The 24599-nt window shown below is 37.5% G+C and overlaps 1 protein-coding gene across 2 annotated transcripts in view; it reads right to left on the bottom strand.

Moving 5' to 3' along the window:
* LOC136880077 (furin-like protease 1) overlaps positions 1–24599 on the bottom strand; it is a 174979-nt gene that overhangs the window by 117091 nt on the left and 33289 nt on the right. For both annotated transcript variants that reach the window (XM_068229113.1, XM_068229114.1), the window contains one exon: positions 14455–14589. In XM_068229113.1, the coding sequence (XP_068085214.1) occupies positions 14455–14589 (135 nt within the window). The remainder of the gene's footprint in view (positions 1–14454; positions 14590–24599) is intronic.

Genomic DNA, 24599 nt, shown 5'->3' with positions numbered 1-24599 from the left:
ATCACCTATGTTTCTTTACTATTTCAGGAGATTCCAAATACCAATTCTTTACGTCTGTAATATTTTACGTTTCTGAGATATAATGTAGATATAGTCTTTCTAAAAATTCACCCCAATTTGTCACTTCTGTTTAACCCTTATTAATTAGATTTTCCAAAAACAAAAAATTACGTGTTTCTTTATTTTCAAAGAAGATCCCAAATATAAAATTTCAGGCCTGTAATATCTTCTGTTTCTGAGATATAAGTATCCTAATTTAAGGCATTCAACCAATTTTTCGCTCTTTTTCACCCTTCCCAATGGGATTTTCCAAAAACAAAAAATATGTGTTTCTTTATTTTTAAAGGGGATTCTAAATACCAATTTTTACATCTATAAACTTTAAAAGTTTTGAGATAGAGATACACTCATTTTAAAAATTCACCCCCTTCTCACCCTCCCATTAATTGGATTTTCCAAAAAAATATGAGTTTCTTTATTTTTAAAAGAGATCAAGAGTACCGATTTTCAGGTCTGTAATATCTTCAGTTTCTGAGATATAAGTACCGGTATTCTGATTAAAGGCATTTAACCACTTTTTCACCTGTTTTCACCCCTCCTATTGGGATTTTCCGAAAACAAAAAAATGTTCACTTATTTTTAAAGAAGATTCTAAATACCGGTACCAGTTTTTACATCTGTAAACTTTTAAAGTTTTGAGATATACATACACTCATTTTAAAATTTCACCCCCCTTTCACCCCCTTAATGACGGAATATCCAAAAATCCTCTCCTAGCAAGCACCTACATCTTAATGTGAATGTATCCCCAAAATTTCATTTCTTTATGTCCAGTAGTTTTGGCTCGGTGATGATGAATCAGTCAATCAGTCAGTCAGTCAGTCAGTCAGTCAGTCAGTCAGTCAGTCAGTCAGTCAGTCAGTCAGTCAGTCAGGAGAAGTTATTTTATATGTATAGACTAGCAAGATACCCGTGCTTCGCTACGGTATTATACTGAAATTTATAATTGAATGCTTATCGTTTTAGATATATAATCCGCCGAAATTCGCGATCTGATTCGTTTTCTGCGAGATTCTGCCAAAATTCATGATATGACTCATTTTCTGACAGATTACGGCAACATTCCTCCCATTTTTCATTCTTTTTTCCAGCAATCGATTTCGTACTTCCCAGACTAGGTCCATGTATTCCACCCAGTCCATTGGGTCCCTAAATCTTTGCCACAGGAGATCCGGCATGGTGTCGTCTTGGGTGCCTTGGTGGAACTGAACCCACGGCCAGACTGCATTCTTAGTCATTACCCATCCAGGACCCGTTTCCAGCGCGGTCCGCACATTTGACAACGGTCCAGAACATTATTATTATTATTATTATTATTATTATTATTATTATTGTTGTTGTTGTTGTTGTTGTTGTTGTTGTTATTATTATTATTATTAGATGTTCTGGACCCCACAGCAAGATGCAAGACCGTTACTTGTCGGTAAATTACATCTGCTGCCATTGTCATTGTTGACAATGTGACCAGCACCACTGTCGCGCGTAGGCAAGTGTGCGGGATTTCTGGCAATACGAATGACATAATTCCATGCATTTTTAACCTTATTATAGAGGTGAACAATTTGACAGTCAATCGCATTCCTATCGTTGATTTCAAATGTGTTTAAATTTTTATTTATATGCCAGAAGAATCTACTGTGTTCTAAGAACGTTCTCCGAAGGAAAAAATGGCTGTTGAAAATGAACCCAGAAAGATTAAAAATGATCAGTTTATGATCAGAATAAGTACATTGAAAATCTACAGCCTGTTTCCAGTCATTCGACAGGGTCAGGAATGGAATGAATAAATAGGAACTGTGCCTGCTGCCGAAGCACTATTCTGGGGCAATGATCGATGAATAACAAATGAAATGAAATATTGGACAGTGTTGCTGGAACGAATGATGACAGGGAAAACTGGAGTAACTGGAGAAAAACCTGCCCACCTCCATTTTGTCCAGCACGAATATCACATGGAGTGACCGGGATTTGAACCATGGAACCCAGTTGTGAGAGGCCAGCGTGCTGCCGCCTGAGCAACGGAAGCTCCTTATAAGTACATTATGAACAGTAAAATCAATTGGTCTCACCTCCTTTTACACCCCACCGCCGTTAAGTTTATTTCCCTCCCTCCCCCCAAAAACAAAATTAAAAGATGGAGTGTTTCTTTATGTTTAATGGAGATTCCAAACACCAATGTTCAGGTCCATTACCTTCAGTTTTGAGATATAAGTATCCCCATAAAAATAATTCACTTTTTTTCACTTCCTTTCACACTCCTCCCTACCCCCATTGAATTTTCCAGCAAAAAATACTTGATTCTTTAATAGTAAAGGAACTTCTAAATACCAATTACCATGACTCTAACTTCTTCAGTTTTTTATTTTTGTGTCCTCATGTAAGGAATTCAACTCCTTTTCACTCCTGCCCCCAAGATAGTTCCCCCCCAAAACGCATTTTTCTTTGTTTTTAAAGGAGATCCAAATACCACTTTTTAAGTCTGTAACAACTTTAGTTTTTATTAGATGTATGTATTCTCATACAATTAAGTCAATATATTTTCAATTCTTTCACCCCCTCCTCCCTTCATTGGATTTTCCGAGAATACGTGTTTCTTTACCTTTAAAGAAGATTCCAAATATCAAATCACCTTCATTTTTGAGATATCAGTAGCCTAATTAAAAGAAATCAACACAATTTTCAGTCCCTCCCCACCCCCCGCCTCCCAAGTGGTATTTCGAAAACTAAAAATACACATAATAGAGATAAAAATACCATTTTTCACTTCTGTAACATGTTAAGTTTTTTGAGATATAAGCCTACTGTAGAAATCCTCATTTTAAAATTTCACCCCTTTTTATTTCCCCTTAAGTGGTGTTTCCAAAAACAAATCACCTATGATTCTTTACATTTACAGGAAATTCCAAATACCCACTTTTTACATCTGTAACATTTTACATTTCTCAGATATTCTGTAGATATAGTCTTTCAAAAAATTCACCCCATATTTTTCACCCCTGGATTTTCCAAAAGCAAAAAATACGTGTTCCTTTATTTTCAAAGGATATACTAAACACCAATTTTCAGGTCTGTAATATCGTCTGGTTCTTATATATAAGTAGCCTCATTAAAGGCATTCAACCCATTATTCACCCTTTTACACCCCTCCTATTGGGATTTTCCGAAAACAAAAAAATACGTGTACTTTATTTTTAAAGGAGATTCTAAATACCAATTTTTACATCTGTAAACTTTTAAAGTTTTAAGATGTTGACACACTCCTTTTAAAAATTCACCCCCCTTTTCACCCCCCATTATTTGGATTCTTCAAAAATGAAAAAATACCTGTTTCTTTATTTTTAAAGTAGATCCCAAATACCAATCTTCAGATCTGTAATATCTTCAGGTTCTGAAATATAAGTAGCCTCATTAAAGGCATTCAACCCATTATTCACCCATTTCCACTCTTCCCAATCAGATTTTCCAAAAACAAAAAATACGTGTTTCTTTATTTTTAAAGTAGATTCTAAATACCAATTTTTACATCTATAAACCTTAAAAGTTTTGAGATATAGATACACTCATTTTAAAAATTCACCACCTTTCCCCCCCCCCCATTAATTGGATTTTCTAAAAACAAAAAGTACATGTTTCTTTATTTTTAAAGGAGGTACCAAACACCGATTTTCAGGTCTGTAATATCGTCTGATTCTGAAATATAAGTATCCTCATTAAAGGCAATGAACCCCTTTTTCACCCTCTTCCACCCTTCCTATTGGGATGTTCCAAAAACAAAAAATACATGTTTCTTTATTTTTAAAGGAGATTCTAAACACCAATTTTTACATCCATAAACTTTAAAAGTTTTGAGATATTGTTACACTCATTTTTAAAATTCACCCTTTTCACCCCTCCCCCCCATTCATTGGATTTTCCAAAAACAAAAAAAAATATGTGTTTCTTTATTTTTAAAAGAGATCAAAAGTACCAATTTTCAGGTCTGTAATATCTTCAGTTTCTGATATACGTACCCGTATCCTGATCAAAGGCATTCAACCCCTTTTTCACCCTTTTTCAACCTTTTAATAAAACATTTATTGCAGCAAAATAGCCATACATTAGTGAAGGGTGTTATAACAATTTAACACTTGCACCATTGGATGCATAGTCTCTGATTGATCTAGTCCTCTTGTTGCAGAGTTCTAAGTGATATCGTTCACATAACTGTCCACATAATGTACACTTGCATGAGTTTGACGGTTCGTGGTATGTTGTGTTTTCGCAGATGACATGGTGGAATCCATGTACTGCAAGTCTTGTAAACACGTGCCTCGTCTCAAAATTTGCTGCTGTCCATGGCCTCAGTTCCACAGAATTCCGTTGGTACTTCTTCTCTTTTCCTTATTAGTGTCCTTAGTAGGTTCTCCGATGCCGTTGTGTTAGGCAGGGGGTACATTGTCCTTAAATCCTCTATGAGGAAAGTTTCCCACGCGAGATGGTAGACTAATCTGGATCTTGTTGTTTTTGCCACTCCGATTGCTCTTTTGATGTATGTTGCTTTAACTCTTTCCAGTGTTGCTAAGTTCTTTTCATTCAGGTGTGTCCATATAATTTCAATCCCATACGTAAGTATTGGAACAATTTTCGATTTGAAGAGCGCCATTGCTCTGTATTTATTTGTGTCCTCTGGGTCTCCTTTGCCTTTGAAAATTACCTTTACTATTGATTGTCTCCACTGATCTGGGATTTTGGCTGTTTCTATGCATTTATTGTAAAGTTTCGTCCAAATTGGAGCTAGTAGATGAGCCGTGTCTTTCAGGTATTCATTGTATATCATATCCGGTCCTGCAGCTTTTTTCTTTTTTGTGGATTCAATAATGTTTTGAACCTCAGTTGTAGTAAGTGGAGACCAAGCTGCCATCTCATACGTTGTATGCACTTGGTTGGTTTCCGGTGTTCCTTCTCTTCCTTCTTTGCTGAGGGTGTCTTTGAAATGTCTCGTCCATTCCTCCGTGCTGATATAGTGGGTCTGTGCCTGCTTTCGAGGGCGGATTGTTATGAATGGGTCTCTCCTGGCTTCCTCAACTATTCTTCTTCCTTCTTCTTCCCTGTATGCCATTTTCTTCTCCCGTGTTAGTGTTTTGTAGCATCTTCTTTTCTCGGTGTATGTCTGGAGGAGTGTATGATTCTTGATGTCCGATTTTAGTCGGTGTAGAGCTTGAAGCACCTCTTTCCTTAATAGAAAGCACTCTTGATCGAACCATGCTTTTGCTGTTCGCACTTTCCTGGGGCTGGCTGCTTGTGTTAAGAGTTTCTCCAGTTCATGCACAGCTTCCTCTACATTTGAGTTGTCGATTAGTGTTTTGATTTGTTCCATCTGTTCTTTGCATTCTTCCGCTTTTCTAACATCCAATCTCCTTGAGAGTGGTCTCATTTCTTGTTTTTTCTTTGCCTTCCATTCACTTTGTATGTTGATGCTCATTGGAATGTGTTTTCTTATTGGTGTGTGGTTCACGCACAGAAGTGGATTGATATCCCCTTTTATTTCTCCTCTAACGAGGGCGATGTCTATAGTGCTTTTGCCATTGTAGCATATATATGTAGGGACATTGGTGTCGTTTAGCAGGTTGAAACGTTCTTCTTGCAGTGAATCTATTACTAATTTTGTTTTGTGGTTTGGTATGTCCAACCGACAATTTAAATCCCCTGCAATAACTAGAGGGATGTCTTTCTTGCTCTGTGTTATTTGTTGGCCCAATTCGTCTATTATATCTATAGCCGTTGCATTTGGCTGAAAGTAGGTTGCTAATATTGTGATGTATTTTGTCTCTATTAGAATGGAGTGGTTCTGCTCTGATGTCGATACAATTGGTGTTATCCACGGTTTAAGAAGGACTGTTATTCCTCCTTGGGGTCTTCCTCTTTCTCCTTGTTTCGCTAGCAGGTGTATGCTATAGTATTCCGGGTGCTGCCAATGGTCTGTGAGAAAGGTTTCTATGAATATAGCCGCTTCATATCCTTCAAGAAAGTCTGGTGGAGCTATGCATGCTGCGCTCTTTAATCCTTCTATGTTCCATAACATTATTTTCATCCTTCTTCTCCCGTCGATTTCTCCCAGTCTTGTAATTTCCGAGAGCTTTTGAGTTGTTTTATTCAAGTGATGCCCCTGTTTCTCTTCGAAAAGACCGAATAAAACGGTAGCGTCTAACTGTTACTCCTGTTGGCCAGAATTCCCTCTTGTTTGCACTTTCAAGGAAGTTGAAATGTATTCCTACCTTGAAAGCTTTGGTGCTGTATCTTGTTTCTATCTCTTCGCAAGTAACATTCTCTGCGACTCCCTTTTTGGCTAGGAATCTTTTTACCGCGTCTTTCGTTGTCTCCTGTCTTAGTCTTCCCACATACAGCCAGGCCCTCTTTTCTTCTGCTTGTAAGTCATCGTCCTTCGCTCCTGTACCGTTCATGGTTTGTTGCTGTCTCTCCGGGCGTCTGTGTCTTTTGTGGGTTTGTCTTGTCCATTTTCCTCTTCTTCTTCATCCGTTATCTGATTTTGTTCTTGGTGTTGATGCGGTACTTCTGCATATGGCTGTATTCTTGTTCCCAGGTGGAGTGGTTTCCCCTTCCACTACTCTCCTCCGTGAGGCAGTGATTCTCTCTCGTATGAAGTCGTTCTTATTTATTCTTACAAATTCCTGTGGTACAGGGTTCTGCTGCTTGTAGCTGCCATTTCCTCTTTAATCATATTTTTGATATTGTGTGTGATGTCTGCTATCATTGCTCTCATTTGATTGTTGACTTTTTCGGTAATTTTGTATTCTAGTGATTGATGTAGCTCGGGGTCAAGATCATCTGCCGTTTCTCCTGTAGGTGGCAGCGTGTGCTGAGTGCCTCTTGTTAACTCTTGTTCTTGGTCGCTAGATGGCGCCACTTGTCCTGCTATGCAGCTGTTGCTCTTCTCTTGTAAGCTTTCTGTTTGTGTTCCCTTAACCTCCATTGATGGCATGTTTTTATCATCATTTTTTGATTTTTGAACATTTTTCTGCCCAGTGTAGTAATTTCTCAGTACCCTCACCACTTTTAGGATTTCCTCCTTCTTTTCCTTCTTCATATAACCTCCTGTTTCCGCGATATCTGTTAGGTATAGTAGAGCATCTTCTACACGAGCTTCCGTGTCGTCCACCATTTTTTTTCAAGTCAGTGAATGTCCGACCGGATTTTATGCAGCTGTGGAGTTTCTCTCCTAACTGAGTCAGTTTGTGCAGTAGGGGTGAATGTTTGTGTGCACTTATTGCAACTGTGGATTTTATCGCCTGTGTGGGTCGATTCGTGCGGTGGCGTGAGTTCACTCGGTTTGTGCTATCTGTGGTAACAATTTTAGGTGGGTTTGTTATTGAAGTGTGAGTTTTGTGTAGTGTTACAGTTTGTTAAACTTAACCTCACTATTGCATGCAGAGATGAATGGTGAATATAATGCTCGAAAACTGACGGATTACCTCCACTGTTGTTTGCACCATAACGTCTACAGCACTGATATCTTCTTTCTTCCGTTTTGTCATGTAATTGGGCGACATTGACTTTCTTTTAATCTTGATTTGCAACATTCACTAACACAACCTATTAAGAGTAAGCACTTTTTTCACCCTTTTTCACCCCTCATATTGGGATTTTCAGAAAACAAAAAAGTACGTGTTTCCTTATTTTTAAAGAAGATTCTAAATACCAATTTTTACACCTGTAAACTTTTAAAGTTTTGAGATATAGCTACACTCATTTTAAAATTTCACCCTCCTTTTAACCCCCTTAGCGACAAAATATCAAAAAATCCTCTCTTAGCGAGCACCTACATCTTAATATGAATATATCCCCAAAATTTCATTTCTTTATGTCCAGTAGTTTTGGCTCGGCAATGATGAATCAGTCAGTCAGTCAGGACAAGTTATTTTATATATATAGACTAGCAAGATACCCGTGCTTCGCTACGGTATTATACTGACATTTATAATTGAATGCTTAACGTTTTATATATAATCCTCTGAAATTCGCGATATGACTCGTTTTCTGAGAGATTACGGCAAATTTCCTCATATTTTTCTATTTTTCCAGCAATCGATTTCGTACTTCCCGGGCTAGGTCCAGGTATTCCACGCGGTCAGTTGGGTCCCTAAATCTTTGCCATCTTTTCCCATAAACATTTTTAGTATGGATCAAATCCTGAAGGAGATCCGGCATGGTGTCGTCTTGGGTGCCTTGGCGGTAATGAACCCGTGGCTGGACTGTATTCGTAGTCATTACCAGGCCAGGACTCGTTTCCAGTGCGGTCCGCACAATTTGATGCCGTCCAGATTATTATTATTATTATTATTATTATTATTATTATTATTATTATTATTATTATTATTATTATTATTATCATTATTATTATTATTATTATTATTATTATTATTATTATTAAATGTTCTGGACCCCACAGCAAGATGCAAGACCACTACTTGGGGGTAAATTACATCTGCTACCATTGTCATTGTTGACTCCTCTGGGGCAATGATCGATGAATGACAAATGAAATGAAATATTGGACAGTATTGCTGGAATGAATGATGACAGGGAAAACCGGAGTATCCAGAGAAAAACCTGTCCCGCCTCCGTTTTGTCCAGCACAAATAACACATGGAGTGACCGGGATTTGAACCACGGAACCCAGCTGTGAGAGGCCGGCGCGCTGCCACCTGAGCAACGGAGGCTCCTTATAAGTACATTATGAACAGTAAAATCAATTGATCTCACCTCCTATTACACCCCACCGCCGTTAAGTTTATTTACCCACGCCCCAAAAGAAATTAAAAGAAGGCATGTTTCTTTATGTTTAAAGGAGATTACGAACACAAATGTTCACGTCTAGTACCTTCAGTTTTGAGATATAAGTATCCCCATAAAAATAATTCACTTTTCACTTCCTTTCACACTCCTCCCCCTTCCTCCATGTGAATTTTCCAGCAAAAATTTACTTGTTTCTTTAATAATAAAGGATCTTCTAAATACCAATTATCAAGACTCTAACTTCTTCAGTTTTTGATTTATGTGTCCTCGTGAAAGAAATTCAACTCCTTTTCACTCCTGCCCCACAAGATGGTCCCCCCCTCCCACAAAAGGCGTTTTCCTTTGTTTTTAAAGGAAATCCAAATACCAATTTTCACGTCTGTAACAACTTTATTTTTATTAGATGTATGTATTCTCATACAATTAAGTCAATTTATTAATTTTTCAACTCTTTCACCCCTCCCCCACCCTACATTGGATTTTCCAAAAATACGTGTTTCTTTACTTTTAAAGCAGATTCCAAATATCAAATTTCACGTCTGTAACATCTTCATTTTTGAAATATCACTAGCCTAATTAAAAGAAATCAACACAATTTTCAGTCACTTTTACCCAACCCCCCTCCACCCAAGTGGTATTTCCGAAAACTAAAAACACACGTTTCTTTATTTTTAATAGTGATAAAAAATACCATTTTTCACTTATGTAACATGTTAAGTTTTTTGATATATACTGTAGAATTTCTCATTTTAAAATTTCACGCCTTTTTATTTCCCCTTAAGGGGAGTTTCTAAAAACAAATCACCTATGTTTCTTTACATTACAGGAAATTCAAAATATCCACTTTTTACGTCTGTAACATTTTACGTTTCTCAGATATTCTGTAGATATAGTCTTTCGTAAAATTCACCCCAATTTGTCACTCCTGTGTAACCGCCATTAATTGGATTTTCCAAAAAAAAATACGTGTTTCTTTATTTTTAAAGGAGATCCCATTAACAAATTTTCAGTTCTGTAATATCTTCAGTTTCTGAAATATATGTATCCTCATTAAAGGCATTCAACCCTTTTACACCCCTCCTATTGGGATTTACAGAAAACAAAAAATGCGTGTTCCTTTATTTTTAAAGGAGATTCTAAATACCAATTTTTACATCTGTAAAGTTTTAAGATGTAGACACACTCATTTTAAAAATTCACCCCCCTTTTCACCCCCATTATTTGGATTTTCCAAAAACAAAAAAATACCTACTTCTTTATTATTAAAGTAGATCCCAAATACCAATTTTCAGATCTGTAATATCTTCAGGTTCTGAAATATAAGTAGCCTCATTAAAGGCATTCAACCCCTTTTTCACCCTTTTCCACCCTTCCCATTGGGATTTTCCGAAAACAAAAAAAATACGTGTTTCTTTATTTTTAAAGAAGATTCTAAATACCTATTTTTACATCTGTAAACTTTTTTTTTTGCTAGGGGCTTTACGTCGCACCGACACAGATAGGTCTTATGGCGACGATGGGATAGGAAAGGCATAGGAGATGGAAGGAAGCGGCCGTGGCCTTAATTAAGGTACAGCCCCAGCATTTGCCTGGTGTGAAAATGGGAAACCACGGAAAACCATATTCAGGGCTGCCGATAGTGGGATTCGAACCTACTATCTCCCGGATGCAAGCTCACAGCCGCGCACCTCTACGGGCACAGCCAACTCGCCCGGTTCTGTAAACTTTAAAAGTTTTGAGAAATAGATAAACCCATTTTAAAAATTCGCCTTTTTTCCAGCCCCCCCATTAACTGGATTTTCCAAAAACAAAAAATACATGTTTCTTTATTTTTACATGAGATACCAAACACCAATTTTCAGGTCTGTAATATCTTCAGGTTCTGAAATATAAGTAGCCTCAGTAAAGGCATTCAACCCATTTTTCACCCATTTCCACCCTTCCTATTGGAATTTTCTGAAAACAAAAAATACGTGTTTCTGTATTTTTAAAGGGGATTCTAAATACCAATTTTTACATCTATAAACTTTACAAGTTTTGAGATAGAGATACACTCATTTTAAAAATTCACCCCCTTCTCACCCCCCCCCCCCCCCCCCAATTAATTGGATTTTCCAAAAACAAAAAAATATGTGTTTCTTTATTTTTAAAGGAGATCCCAAATGCCAATTTTCAGGTCTGTAATATCTTTAGTTTCTGAGATATAAGTATCCTCATTAAAGGCATTCAACCAATTTTTCACCCCTTTTCACCCTCCTATTGGGATTTTCCTAAAACAAATAAATATGTGTTTCTTTATTTTTAATGAAGATTCTAAATACCAATTTTTACATCTGTAAACTTTCAAAGTTTTGAGATATAGATGCACTCATTTTAAAAATTCACCCCCCTTTTCACCCTCCCATTAATTGGATTTTCCAAAAACTAAAAAATATGTGTTTCTTGGTTTTTAATTAATGAAGATTCTAAATACCAATTTTTACATCTGTAAAATTTTAAATGTACCAATTATCAGGTCTGTAATATCTTCAGTTTCTGAGATTTAAGTATCCTCATTAAAGGCATTCAAGCCATTTTTCACCCCTTTTCACCCCTCCTCTTGGGATTTTCCGAAAACAAAAAAAATTGTTTTCTTTATTTTTAATGAAGATTCTAAATACCAATTTTTACATCTGTAAACTTTTAAAGTTTTAAGATGTTGACACACTCCTTTTAAAAATTCAGCCCCCTTTTCACCCTCCCATTAATTGAATTTTCCAAAAACAAAAAATACATGTTTCTTTACTTTTAAATGAGATCAAAAGTACCAATTTTCAGGTCTGTAATATCTTCAGTTTCTGAGATATAAGTATCCTCATTAAAGGCATTCAAACCATTTTCACCCCTTTCACCACTCCTATTGGGATTTCCCGAAAACAAAAATTATACGTGTTTCTTTATTTTTAATAAAGATTCTAAATACCAATTTTTACATCTGTAAACTTTAAAAGTTTTGAGATATAGATGCACTCATTTTAAAAACTCACCCCTCTTTTCACCCTCCCATTAATTGTATTTTCCAAAAACAAAAAATACATGTTTCTTTATTTTTAAAAGATCAAAAGTACCAAATTTCAGGTCTGTAATATCTTCAGTTTCTGAGATATAAGTACCGGTATCCTGATTAAAGGCATTCAACCCCTTTTTCACCGTTTTTCACCCCTCCTATTGGGATTTTCTGAAAACAAAAAGATACATGTTTCCTTATTTTTAAAGAAGATTATAAATACCAATTTTTACATCTGTAAACTTTTAAAGTTTTGAGATATAGATACACTCATTTTAAAATTTCAACCCCCTTTTCACCCCCTTAGCGAAGGAATATCCAAAAATCCCCTCTTGGCCAGCACCTACATCTTAATATGAATCTATGCCCAAAATTTCATTTCTTTATGTCCAGTAGTTTTGGCTCGGCGATGATGAATCAGTCAGTCAGGACAAGTTATTTTATATATATAGATGATATGTGTAAAGAAGTTGAATCAGAGATAAGGCTTTTTGCAAATGATGTTATTCTGCACAGAGTAATAAATAAGTTACAATATTGTGAGTAACTGAAAAATGACCTTGATAATGTTGTGAGATGGACAGTAGGCAATAGTATGATGATAAACTGGGATAAAAGTCAGGTTGTGAGTTTCACAAATAGGAAAAGTCCTCTTAGTTTTAATTACTGCATTGATGGGGTGAAAGTTCCTTTTGGTCATTATTGTAAATACCTAGGTATTAATATAAGGAAAGATCTTCATTGGGGTAATCACATACATGGAATTGTAAATAAAGGGTACAGATCTCTGCACATGGTTATGAGAGTATTTAGGGGTTGTAGTAAGGATGTAAAGGAGAGAGCATATTTGTCTCTGGTGAGACCCCAACTGGATTAAGGTTCCGGTGTATGGGACCCTTACCAGGATTACTTGATTCAGAAACTAGATTAAATCCAAAGAAAAGCAGCTCGATTTGTTCTGGGCAATTTTCGACAAAAGAGTAGCGTTACAAAAATGTTGCAAAGTTTGGGCTGGGAAGACTTGGGAGAAAGGAGACGAGCTGCTTGACTAAGTGGTATGTTCCGAGCTGTCAGTGGAGAGATGGCGTGGAATGACATCAGTAGACAAATAAGTTTGAGTGGTGTCTTTAAAAGTAGGAAAGTTCACAATATGAAGATAAAGTTGGAATACAAGAGGACAAATTGGGGCAAATATTCGTTTATAGGAAGGGGCTGCCACCTGGGCGACTGCCCTAAATGCAGATCAGGATTGATTGATTGATTGATTGATTGATTGATTGATTGATTGATTGATTGATTGATTGATTGATTGATTGATTGATTGATTGATTGATTGATTGATTGATTGATTGATTGATTGATTGATTGATTGATTGATTGATTGATTGATTGATTGATTGATTGATTGATTGATTGATTGATTGATTGATTGATTGATTGATTGATTGATTGATTGATTGATTGATTGATTGATTGATTGATTGATTGATTGATTGATTGATTGATTGATTGATTGATTGATTGATTGATTGATTGATTGATTGATTGATTGATTGACTGGAAATCATATTTTCTATAATTATTGTTACATACATGTTTTAGATTGAACTAATATTTCTGGGAATATTTGAAAGTTTGTGAAAAAAAAGTATAAATTATAATATCTCCATTATTATTCCACTCAAAATAAAAATGAAGGAAACATAAAGAATGAAAATTATATTTTACATAACCTTTACTATGATCAGTGTTTTGACGTTGTTCAAAATTTTGATACTGTTCAGTTTTTTTATGTATATAATATTAATAAGGAAATTTGGCATCTGCTTTTTTTGGGCCCTTTATTATTGCTATGCCACTATAAACTAATTAAATAAAGAAAATCCACAGCCTGTTTCCAGTCATTTGACCAGGTCAGAAATGGAATGAATGAAGCCCCCCATCTAGCGAGGATATGAATTGTGCCGGCTGCCAAAGCCTGTTGCACTCCTCCGAGGCAATGATTAATGAATGACAGATGAAATGAAATGATATTGGAGAGAGTTGCTGGAATGAAATATGACAGGGAAAACTGAAGTACTCGGAGAAAAACCTGACCCGTGTCCACTTTGTCCAGCACAAATCTCACATGGGATGACCAGGATTTGAACCACAGAACCCAGCGGTGAGAGGTCGGTGCGCTGCTTCCTGAACCACAGAGGCAATTAAATAATATACATATCCCAAAACACAGCCCGGCTATCCCTGAACCTAAATGTCAAGTTTCGAGAAATTCTGTTCAGCCATTTCCCTGTGATGTTAATACAAACAACCCATACAAAATATGAGGCACAAATTTCAAGAGTATCGGCAAAATAATATTATTTATATACTGTATGAGCCATCATACTAGAGTGGAGAATTACAGCTGATAGTTCACATGTAGCAAAATATTGCAGTGATCCTATCTTTTCAGCATAATTCACGACTTAAATTTTTTTCAATGTTTCTGTAACAAAAATTATTATAGAACAATTTTTTACAAATTCTTTCTAAAGAATTATTAACACACTTACATAGTTGGGCCCAATGTCAATGTTGGAGTACTGAAGGCCATCATCTAGTACTGACAAGGTTACACCAAGTCCAGTCCAACCCATCTTCCACACAGGCTCCACATTTAGGTCATGATATTTTGAGATATTGTTATGCTGCAAAATAAGATTTGTGGTTCAACATTAGAAATCTGTACCCAAGCTGCTCAGACATGCACTTCCTGGTAATACAGGTCAACACAAAAGAAAAGGAACCCAATGGGTCAATACAAGTAATGGAATGGAACAAACAAGCAATAAAACAAGTCAACTTAGGGATGTCTCCGAATCATCGTACATTTTATTTGAAGAGGCAATCCAATGACAGCATAAGGAATGGGCAAAGCTGCTGGTATAAGACCTCTACTGTTTTATCATTACATTAAGTATGACTACTTGCTTCAGTTCTAGTTCTATCATTTAAAACTGGCTTTCTGGTATTGCTAACACTATCATCACATTTGAGGCAAGTGTATTTAGTGTACTGACATTTAGCCTTGATTGTTATATCAATCTAACTCATGTACATTTATTACTGCCATCATTAAACTGCATAATACTGCAAAAATGTAATGTTATGAATATTAATTAAATTAAATGTAATAATAATGCCAGGCTGAGTAGTTCAGACGGAAGAGCCCAACTTGGCAGATTCGACACTGGCTCAGTCCGGTGGTATTTGAAGGTGCTCAAATATGTCAGCCTTATGTGGGTAGATTTACTGGTACATAAAAGAACTCCTGCAGGACAAAATTCTGGCACATCAGGACCTTCAAAACTGTGAAAGTAGTTGGTGGAGCAAAATATATTGAAATGTTGAGCTTAATAGCTCAGATGATAGAGCGTTGAGTTTCTAAACCCATGTTGGTGGGTTCGATCCCAGCAAGTCCAGTGGTATTTGTAGGTACTTGAATATCCCAGCCTCATGTCTGCAGATTTATCAACATGTACAATAACTCCTGCAAGACAAAATTCTGGCCCCTCAACTTCTCTGAACACCATAAAAGTAGTCTGTTGGACACAAAACTTATAACATTTATTATTATTCATGGTTTTGTGGTGTAGGTTACTGCAGTCACGTCCTAGTTTGTGAACCATGGTGTCATGTCTCCGACATGGCGCATCCCACCACCCATGTATGGAAGGGCGCATGGGTCGTCCCTCCCAGAAGATAAGTATTAACTAAAATAGGCTCTTTAAGACTCCTTAAGTAGCTTGAAGTGTATTCAGATTAGGAAGTTCCCTCATTAACGACAGCCAATGGCTATAGCCATGTTGAAACACCGGATCCCACGAGATCTCCGAAGTTAAGCAACATTGGGCGCGGTCAAAATTTGGATGGGTTGCCATGTGCTGGTGGTGGTGGTGGTGGTGGTGGTGGTGGTGGTGGGTAAGGGAATGGAGTAGCGAAAAGGAACTGGCCAACCTACCGTACGTAAACTCCGGCTCAGGCACACCTCTGCGGAGGTTTGGACCTGCCTTCGGGCAAAATACACCCTTACCTTACTTCATTAAGGAGAGAAAGTTCACTCACTTGTAACTGTGTAAATTTTGTACATATTCTTGTATAATTTGCTTGGTGATTTTCAATATATTTCAGCTCAGCAAATAGGCCATTTAAATTGGTGTTATTATTGTAACAGGTAGTTGTGCATTAAACCCGTGCCAGTCCCCAGCCTGAGCTATCCCTAGGATATGACAATGGGCAATGGTTGAGTGGCCTAGTAAGTGGTCCTACAAGTAGGGATACCAGTTACTGCGGAATGGGAGTGTGCATATCGGACATATTCTGAGTCATGGCTCCCCTTGTGCTCAGGCAGCTAGGACTGTACAATCAACTGGTGGTCCCTAAACTGTTAGAAGAGAGATCCTCACTAGGAATACATGTATGTAAGGATAGTATCCCACTTCACAGAATTTTCACCAAGCACACTCAGAACATTTTAAACAAGCCTCCAAACTATGATAGTAATGGAGTCCCACTCCCATTTTAACAGGCAAGGGCCTCCTTGGAAACAACTCGGAGAAGGAAATGGAATTTGATGGGGAGCTATCAATATTATTGGGGCTTATGCAAGAAAGAAAGTAGAACTGGCTGAGTCAGAAAAGTGGATGCATCTGGATGTGCTAGGAGTTAATGTTATGTGGGTAAGGAGAGATAACAAGGAAGAGGTAGGAATTATATGGTGTACTTGATGGCTGTTAAAAAGGGAAGGGCAGAGTGTGAGGTAGAACTGTTCAACAGGAATACTACTCAACGCAACACAGTTTCTGTTAGGTACATAAATGAGTGAATAATATGTGTAGATTTGGCTGTTGGAAGAATAACGAGAATTGTCTCATTGTACTCACTATGTGAGGATGCAGATGAGGATGAAGTTGACAAGTTTTATGAAGCATTGAGTGACATCGTAGTCAGGGTCAACAGCAAGGATAGGATAGTACTAATGGGCAATTTCAATGCAAGAGTTGTAAATAGAACTGGGGAAGATATGGAAGCTAATAGGAATGGGAAGCGTTTGCTGGACTTCTATGCTAGTATGGGATTAGTAGTCACGAATACATTCTTCAAGCATAAGGTTATTCACCGCTACCCATGCGAGGGTAAGGGCACCAGATCCATAATAGACTATATCATAACTGACTTTAAATTCAGGAAATCTGTTAGGAATGAGCAGGTATTCCAGGAAATTTTTGATGATACAAATCAGTATGTGATCTGTAGTGAACTAAGTATCTCTAGGCATAGGATAGAGAAAGTAAAATCTGTCTGCAGATGAATAAGGATAGAAAACCTCTGGGACAAGTAAATTAAACAGAAGTATATGGATATGATTTGTGAAAAGTTCCAAACAATGGACAGTAAACAGGTTTAGGATATAGAAAGAGAATGGTTGGCATACAGGGATCCTGCAGTAGAAACAGCAAGGGAATGCCCAGGAAAAACTGTGTATAAAGATTGAAATAAATTGATTCCCTCGGTGGAATGACGAAGTGAGAACAGCTTGTAAACATAAAAAGAAGGTATACCAGAAATTTCTCCAAACAAGGACTGATGCAGACAGGGAATTGTATGTAGATGAAAGAAACCGAGTGAAACAAATAGTTGTTGAATTCAAGAAATCATGAGAAAATGTTGGTAATAACCTAGAAAGGCAAGGTCAAGCAGCAGAGAAAACTTTCTGGTCAATAAAAAAGAATCTTAGCAAGCGAGAGAAAAGGAAATGAATAGTGTTTTGGATAAATGAGGTGAACTCATAACAGATCCCAGGGGAAAGGTGGAAAGAATATTTTGAAAATCTTCTCAACATAAAAGGAAATCTACATATACCAATTCTTTATCTTTAACCCCAGTCCTGTTGTTTCAATTAAACTGTTATAATTACGATACATGCTAATTAGGCTTACTGCATCACTGTGTGACATTTGTCTAGTAGGGTAAAAATCTCTTTTGTGTTAGTGCATGGGTAGAAGAACAAATAACCTGACTATTTAGTTTTAACTCCAGCTCTATTGTTTCACTTAACCTGTTATAATTAGGAAAACTCTAAGAGTAGTTGAGAATTGTAGTGTAGTTATTAGACACTATCTTGCCTGCTATATTCATGTGTTATCCTAGTCTATGGTAACCCTTTCAATAGTTCAGTATTTAACTAATGGCAGTTAACACTTCTATGAGAGCATAGTAGGATAAAATGGTAATAATAATTATTATATTTATATATTTAGCTTTGTTGTGTAATACTTGAGCAGTTCTTCCAAATTTCAACTTCTAATGGAAATTAAATTTCTGTTTGTGTGTAGTAGGCCTTATAACATTTTGTAATTAGAATACGTCTGAACATAGTTTAGAATTATTGTAGTGTAGTTATTTTATTGCCGGCCCCCGTGGTGTAGGGGTAGCGTGCCTGCCTCTTACCCGGAGGCCCCGGGTTCGATTCCCGGCCAGGTCAGGGATTTTTACCTGGACCTGAGGGCTGGTTCGAGGTCTACTCAGCCTACGTGATTAGAATTGAGGAGCTATCTGACGGTGAGATAGCGGCCCCGGTCTAGAAAGCCAAGAATAACGGCCGAGAGGATTCGTCGTGTTGACCACACGACACCTCGTAATCTGCAGGCTTTCGGGCTGAGCAGCGGTCGCTTGGTAGGCCCAAGGCCCTTCAAGGGCTGTAGTGCCATGGGGTTTGGTTTGGTTTAGTTATTTTATTAGAAACCAGCTGATGTACCCGTGCTTCGCTACAGGATTCTCAGAAAGACTGACTTTGTGGTCTTCCTAAAATAAGTCAACACAGATCATTACAAAAATGTCAGTAGAAATGGCACGATTAAAAGCAATGTTATCATATAAAATACTCGATCAAATGAAAAACCACACATTTTCTCACTTTTAACGAACGGTACCACATTGCCGATCTGGAATGACCAGGCCACAGACTGCCATGAACACTTCTCTGCCATTATTCCGTTAGGCCTAAATATGCACACTGATCATTCCAATCAGTGCCTCAGAGTAGGGATTGAATAGCTCGAATGCTATGATGAACCAGTGTGTTATATACCAGTACTATCAGAAAATTTATGAACCAGAGGAATGGCATGCTAAAGAAGAAGAAAGTTACTTAACGGCCCAGCTACTTCCTGCCAATATTCAGGCAGGCTGTTACACTCGGTACGACCGGGCGAGTTGGCCGTGTGGTTGGGGGCGCTCAGCTATGAGCTTGCATCCGGGAGATAGTGAATTCAAACCCCACTGTCGGCAGCCCTGAAGATGGTATTCTATGGTTTCCCATTTTCACACCAGACAAATGCTGGGGCTGTACCTTAATTAAGGCCAAGGCCACTTCCTTCACACTCCTAGCCCTTTCCTATCCCATCGTCGCCATAAGACTTATCAGTGTCGGTGTGACGTAAGGCAAATTTAAAAAAAAGCTCAGTACGCAGCAGTAATCCTATCTATGGGCAACAGAAGACACAAAGCACATCACAACAAACAATGGTCAATGTAATGTTATTGTTGATCAATATTATGAGCTTTCTACATTGTAGGCCTTCACATTTAGTTTTCTTTCGACTCTGTGATATTAGGGCGTCTTATAAAATTATTTATAGCGTAGACTGTAGTTTGTTATTCTCCGACTTTCCATACCGATTTTCATTAAATTCTGTTTACCCATTTTCTCGTGACTCGGCGCTGATATGGACAAAAATCCAAATTCATTAATATCTCTGTGGTCATAGTCAGTACAATAACAATGTATAAGACATAAATGATTGGAAATTTAATACTATGTAACTTTAGTTATGTAGTACTTATTGATACGACCACTAATAACATAAACATCTGATAATTAAATTTCAGACCTTCCCCTAAACTATCATTTCACTCAGTGCGAATAAAATTATTTATGGCCTAGATTATACCGACTTATTCCCCGACTTTGCATATCGATTTTTATTGAGATAGACTAGTAATAACATATATATTTGAGAATAAAATTTTAGGCCTTCCCCTAAACTACCATTTTTGCAGCGCAAATACAATTATTTATAGCCTAGATTGCAGCAACTTTTTCCCTGACTTTGCCTACTGATTTTCATTAAGATATGGCTACTAATAACATAAATATTTGAGATTTTTTTTGCGCTAGTTGCTTTACGTCGCACCGACACAGATAGGTCTTACGGCGACGATGGGACAGGGAAGGGCTAGGAGTGGGAAGGAAGCGGCCGTGGCCTTGGCCTTAATTAAGGTACAGCCCCAGCAGAATTAAATTTTAGGCATTTCCATAAACTACCATTTCACTCAACATGAATACAATTATTTATGGCCTAGATTATATAGAATTATTACCTCGACTTTGAATACTGCTTTTCGTTAAGATACGACCACTAATAACACAAATATTTGAGAATTACATTTTAGGCATTCCCCTAAACTACCATTTCACTCACCGTGAATAAAACTATTTATAGCCTAGATTGTAGCAACTTATTCCCCAAATTTGCATAACGATTCTCATTACATTCTCTTCAGCCGTTTTTTTCGTGATGCATGTACATACATACATACAGACAGACAGACAGACAGACAGACAGACAGACAGACAGACAGACAGACAGACAGACAGACAGACAGACAGACAGACAGACAGACAGACAGACAGACAGACAGACAGACAGACAGACATCACAGAAAATTAAAAAGTGCATTTCCTTGTTACTGTGGGCACGACTGATACAGAAATACCATCCTTTTTAAATTCTGAGCAATGTACAGACAAAACTCTTATTTTATATATATATATGGCTGAGAGAGGCAGGTGTAAGGACTGTGGGTGTGAGTGGCGACTAAGGCAGATGAGGGGAGAGATAGTGAGTTTGAGGAAGATAATTAGACTTGTAATGGGGACAGGAATGAAGATAGGTCTCTCTCAATCAATGTACAGGTTATAGTAGGTTGACGAGAGAGAGGGGAAGGAAGGGAAGATGTTGTGGAAGACAAGTATATATATATATATATATATATATATATATATATATATATATATATATATATATATATAGATTAGCATAGTTATTTTCTTATAGTGAAATATTTGTGCAGTATCCAAAATTTGTGTAGTAGGGGAAATATATCTCTAGAAATTTGGCTCTTACTAAAATTCTATTGTTGTAATTAGGATAGGCTTAATTACAGTTTAGAATTGTAGCACAACTATTCTTATTAGACAGCATCATGATTACCTTTTCTGCTTACAAGGAATAATAATATTAAATGCAATAATAATAATTTGTCCATAACTATACGTATTTAGCGTATTTAAACATTTCTATACTTAGCCACTTATTCCTAGTATTTTATAATCAGGATACATTTAACTAGAATAATTGTAGCGTAGTTATTCTTACAGTTTGCATTATCTTGGTGATATCTTTGTGTAGTATATATCGTATTATTTCCTTCGTTGGACAATTAGAATAACTATCTTACTTCAGTTGATATTTCCATATTACATATTTCATTGAAGAGATAAAAGAATGGCTGAGAGAGCCAGGTGTAAGGACTGTGGGTGTGAGTGGCGACTAAGGCAGATGAGGGGAGAGATAGTGAGTTTGAGGAAGATAATTAGACTTGTAATGGGGACAGGAATGAAGATAGGTCTCTCTCAATCAATGTACAGGTTATAGTAGGTTGACGAGAGGGAGGGGAAGGAAGGGAAGATGTTGTGGAAGACAAGTAGGCTATGTCTTAAGGTCAAGGACGATAAGGGTAAAGTGTTTTCCTCAGGAAGTAGGCCCAGGAGAGCAGTGGCGTATGCTGGGATCAATACATGGGCTACTTACAGACTTAGGTTACCCCTTATCGATAGTTGGTTTAGTGAACGTCAAATGTTAAGCATTTTGAGCTGAAGCCAATAGCCAACAGAGTAGCATGCTGTGTTTAGCAAATTAAAGTCCGGCTTTGTGGCTAAATAGCCCCGGTTCGATTCTCAGAATCAAACCCATCTGACTTGGGACCTGGGTGTTAATGACAACTTCGCCATTCATTTCATCCTCATTAGGTCACCACCAAGCTTATACAGATTTCATGCACTTTTTTTTTTCCTACCACTTTTCCCACACTTATGGGGTCGTGGGTGCAAGCTGTGTCGCACATGCGGATTTGGCCCGTTTTACAGCCAGATGCCCTTCCTTTCGCCAGACCTATATGGGGGGATGTAATCACTATTGCGTATTTCTTTGGTGGTTGGTTGTATAGTATGTTGTTTGAATATGAAGAGGAAAGTGTTGGAAAAACATGAACACCCAGTCCCCAAGCCAGAAGAATTAATGAGACGTGATTAAAATCCTCGACCTGGCCGGGAATCGAACCTGGGTCTTCAAAACCAAAGGCCTCAACGCTGACCATTCAGCCAAGGAGTAAGACTCATGCACCATTATTATTATTATTATTATTATTATTATTATTATTATTATTATTATTATTATTATTGATTTAGGCCCATGAAGGAGTGCTTAAGACTAATTCTTCTTAGGTGCTTGCCTTCATCTCCAATGCCTCTTGAGTCTTGCTATTTATTACTGTTATCATTATTAAATTAAAATTTTGAATTTTACAGTATTACCAGCGGTCATACCCATTGTTCGCTGGTTTATTAGCTTCCTCCAGAGTTCAGTGACCGACCCATTATCACGGGTTCTATTCTAACCAACAAAAGAAAATACTAAAACTGAAATATTGCATTTCATTTTAGCAGGTCTATCTATAAAAAGAAACCTATATTACTCCTATAACGAGCAGCTTTGCAGTGTCTTACTTCAAAGATGTAGAAGTAAACGGGAGTGAAATACCAGCACTCTGTTATCTCTAAGTCAGAAGTATATACGAGGAGTAATGCATGGTTGTTCGTTTGCAGTGGCGATTTGATGGAGCGAAGCCTAGCACACCTATCACCCCCGATCCCTGCACCTATCAGACATCCAGCATCTTGCCACGTGAGGTGTGGCGAGGGGAGAGGGGCCCAGCACTTGGAATGCAAAATCAGTCTCTGATGCCAAGCTCTCAGAAATACGTGCGACATTTTTTCTCATTGCTTTAAAGTTTTGTAAATGGAACAATGTGCCAGATGCTTACATCATAATGTGCTTTAGATGTCCATCATTCTTGTTTAAGGGTTGGGCTTCAACGATAGCCTTGGTAGCCCTCAATATACGCCACTGCAGGAGAGGTATTGGTGAGGAATTGGTATGAGTCAATGCAGGTAGATCAGCAGAGGGAAGATGGAGATCAGGGACGTGTTACAGAGGTGGGGCAGGGCAAAAGGTAATGGACTAGTAGGAGAGGGAAACGTAGAGTAGAGGATAGGAAGAGGGAGATGGAACAGGGTAATGAGAGAGAGAAAAAGGAGGATGAAGTGACTTCTGCAGGCATCAGAGAAGTTAAGGGAGACCAGGAATGGAGGGGATCTAATGAGGGTGGGGTTGAGGCTCTGTTCATGGGTGACTCAATTGTCAGGCATGTGGGGAAAGTATGTGGAGGAAAGAGAACCAGGATAGAGAGGTTAAGAGAACCGGGTTAAGCAGATGTTGAGGAAAGTAGAAGGAAGGGAGGAGGGTAAGGAGAAGATGGTAATTTTCCACATTGGCATAATCTAAGGCAAGGAGGAATAGGTACTAACATAGTTAGGGATGTTTGGGATCTGGTTATGGCAGCACGGAAGAAGTTTAAGTAAACAGAAATTGTTATCAGGGGGATACTGCGTAGGAGGGACACTGAATGGAGGATGATTGGGGATTTAAATGAGACTAGCGAATGGATATGTAAGAAACTGGGAGCGTGATTTGTAGATCCTAATGGGTGGGTAGGAGATAGGGATCTACACTCAGGTGGCCTTCACTTGAACTGCTATGGTACGTATATGTTAGGGGGGTTTGTTTGGAAGAATTATAGGGAGGTACATTCAGGGAAACGGGGTGGACCAGAAAGCAGTGATGACAGTGTAGAAAGCATGAAGTCAAGTAAGGATGATATAAAATTGTTAGTGTTAAACTGTAGAAGTCTTGTAAAGAAAGGAATAGAATTAAGTAATTTGATTACCAGATATTGTAACAAGAATTGAATCATGACTGAGAAGTGATATTATGGATTGCATAAAATAAATGTCAGCCATAAACATCAATACACTCTTGAGTTAACCATTATTGGACAGGCAGTTGACGGCACTCTACTGCACATTTTCCCACCTATGAAATCACAGTCAGATATTCCGCCTACCGTATTATCAAGAATTGTTAACATCATCACGCCAACAAGATGAACTCAATTTTATTTTACTGAAACCATCACTTATGTTTAACATACGTTTAATAATTTATCTTCATTCTACTAGAACTAAACATTGTGCTCCATATCACCAAGTTTCAATCAACACATTCAGCAAACTGTATTTCAACACATCATCACGTCAAGAAGGACTCTATTACCAATTTTACTGAACTATCTCATGTGTTCAATATAATTTTTAATAGTATCAAATGTTGTGCTCAAAACATTCCAACATAATTTTTCAACATTTTAACTGACGCATTCGGTATTTTGAATTATTTTAATGTGTTTTTATCTTTGT

The sequence above is a fragment of the Anabrus simplex genome, chromosome 1 (genome assembly GCF_040414725.1).
Source record: "Anabrus simplex isolate iqAnaSimp1 chromosome 1, ASM4041472v1, whole genome shotgun sequence".
NCBI lineage: Eukaryota > Metazoa > Arthropoda > Insecta > Orthoptera > Tettigoniidae > Anabrus > Anabrus simplex.
The sequence above is the reverse complement of the archived record's forward strand: the minus strand, read 5'-3'. Positions and strand labels throughout refer to the sequence as shown.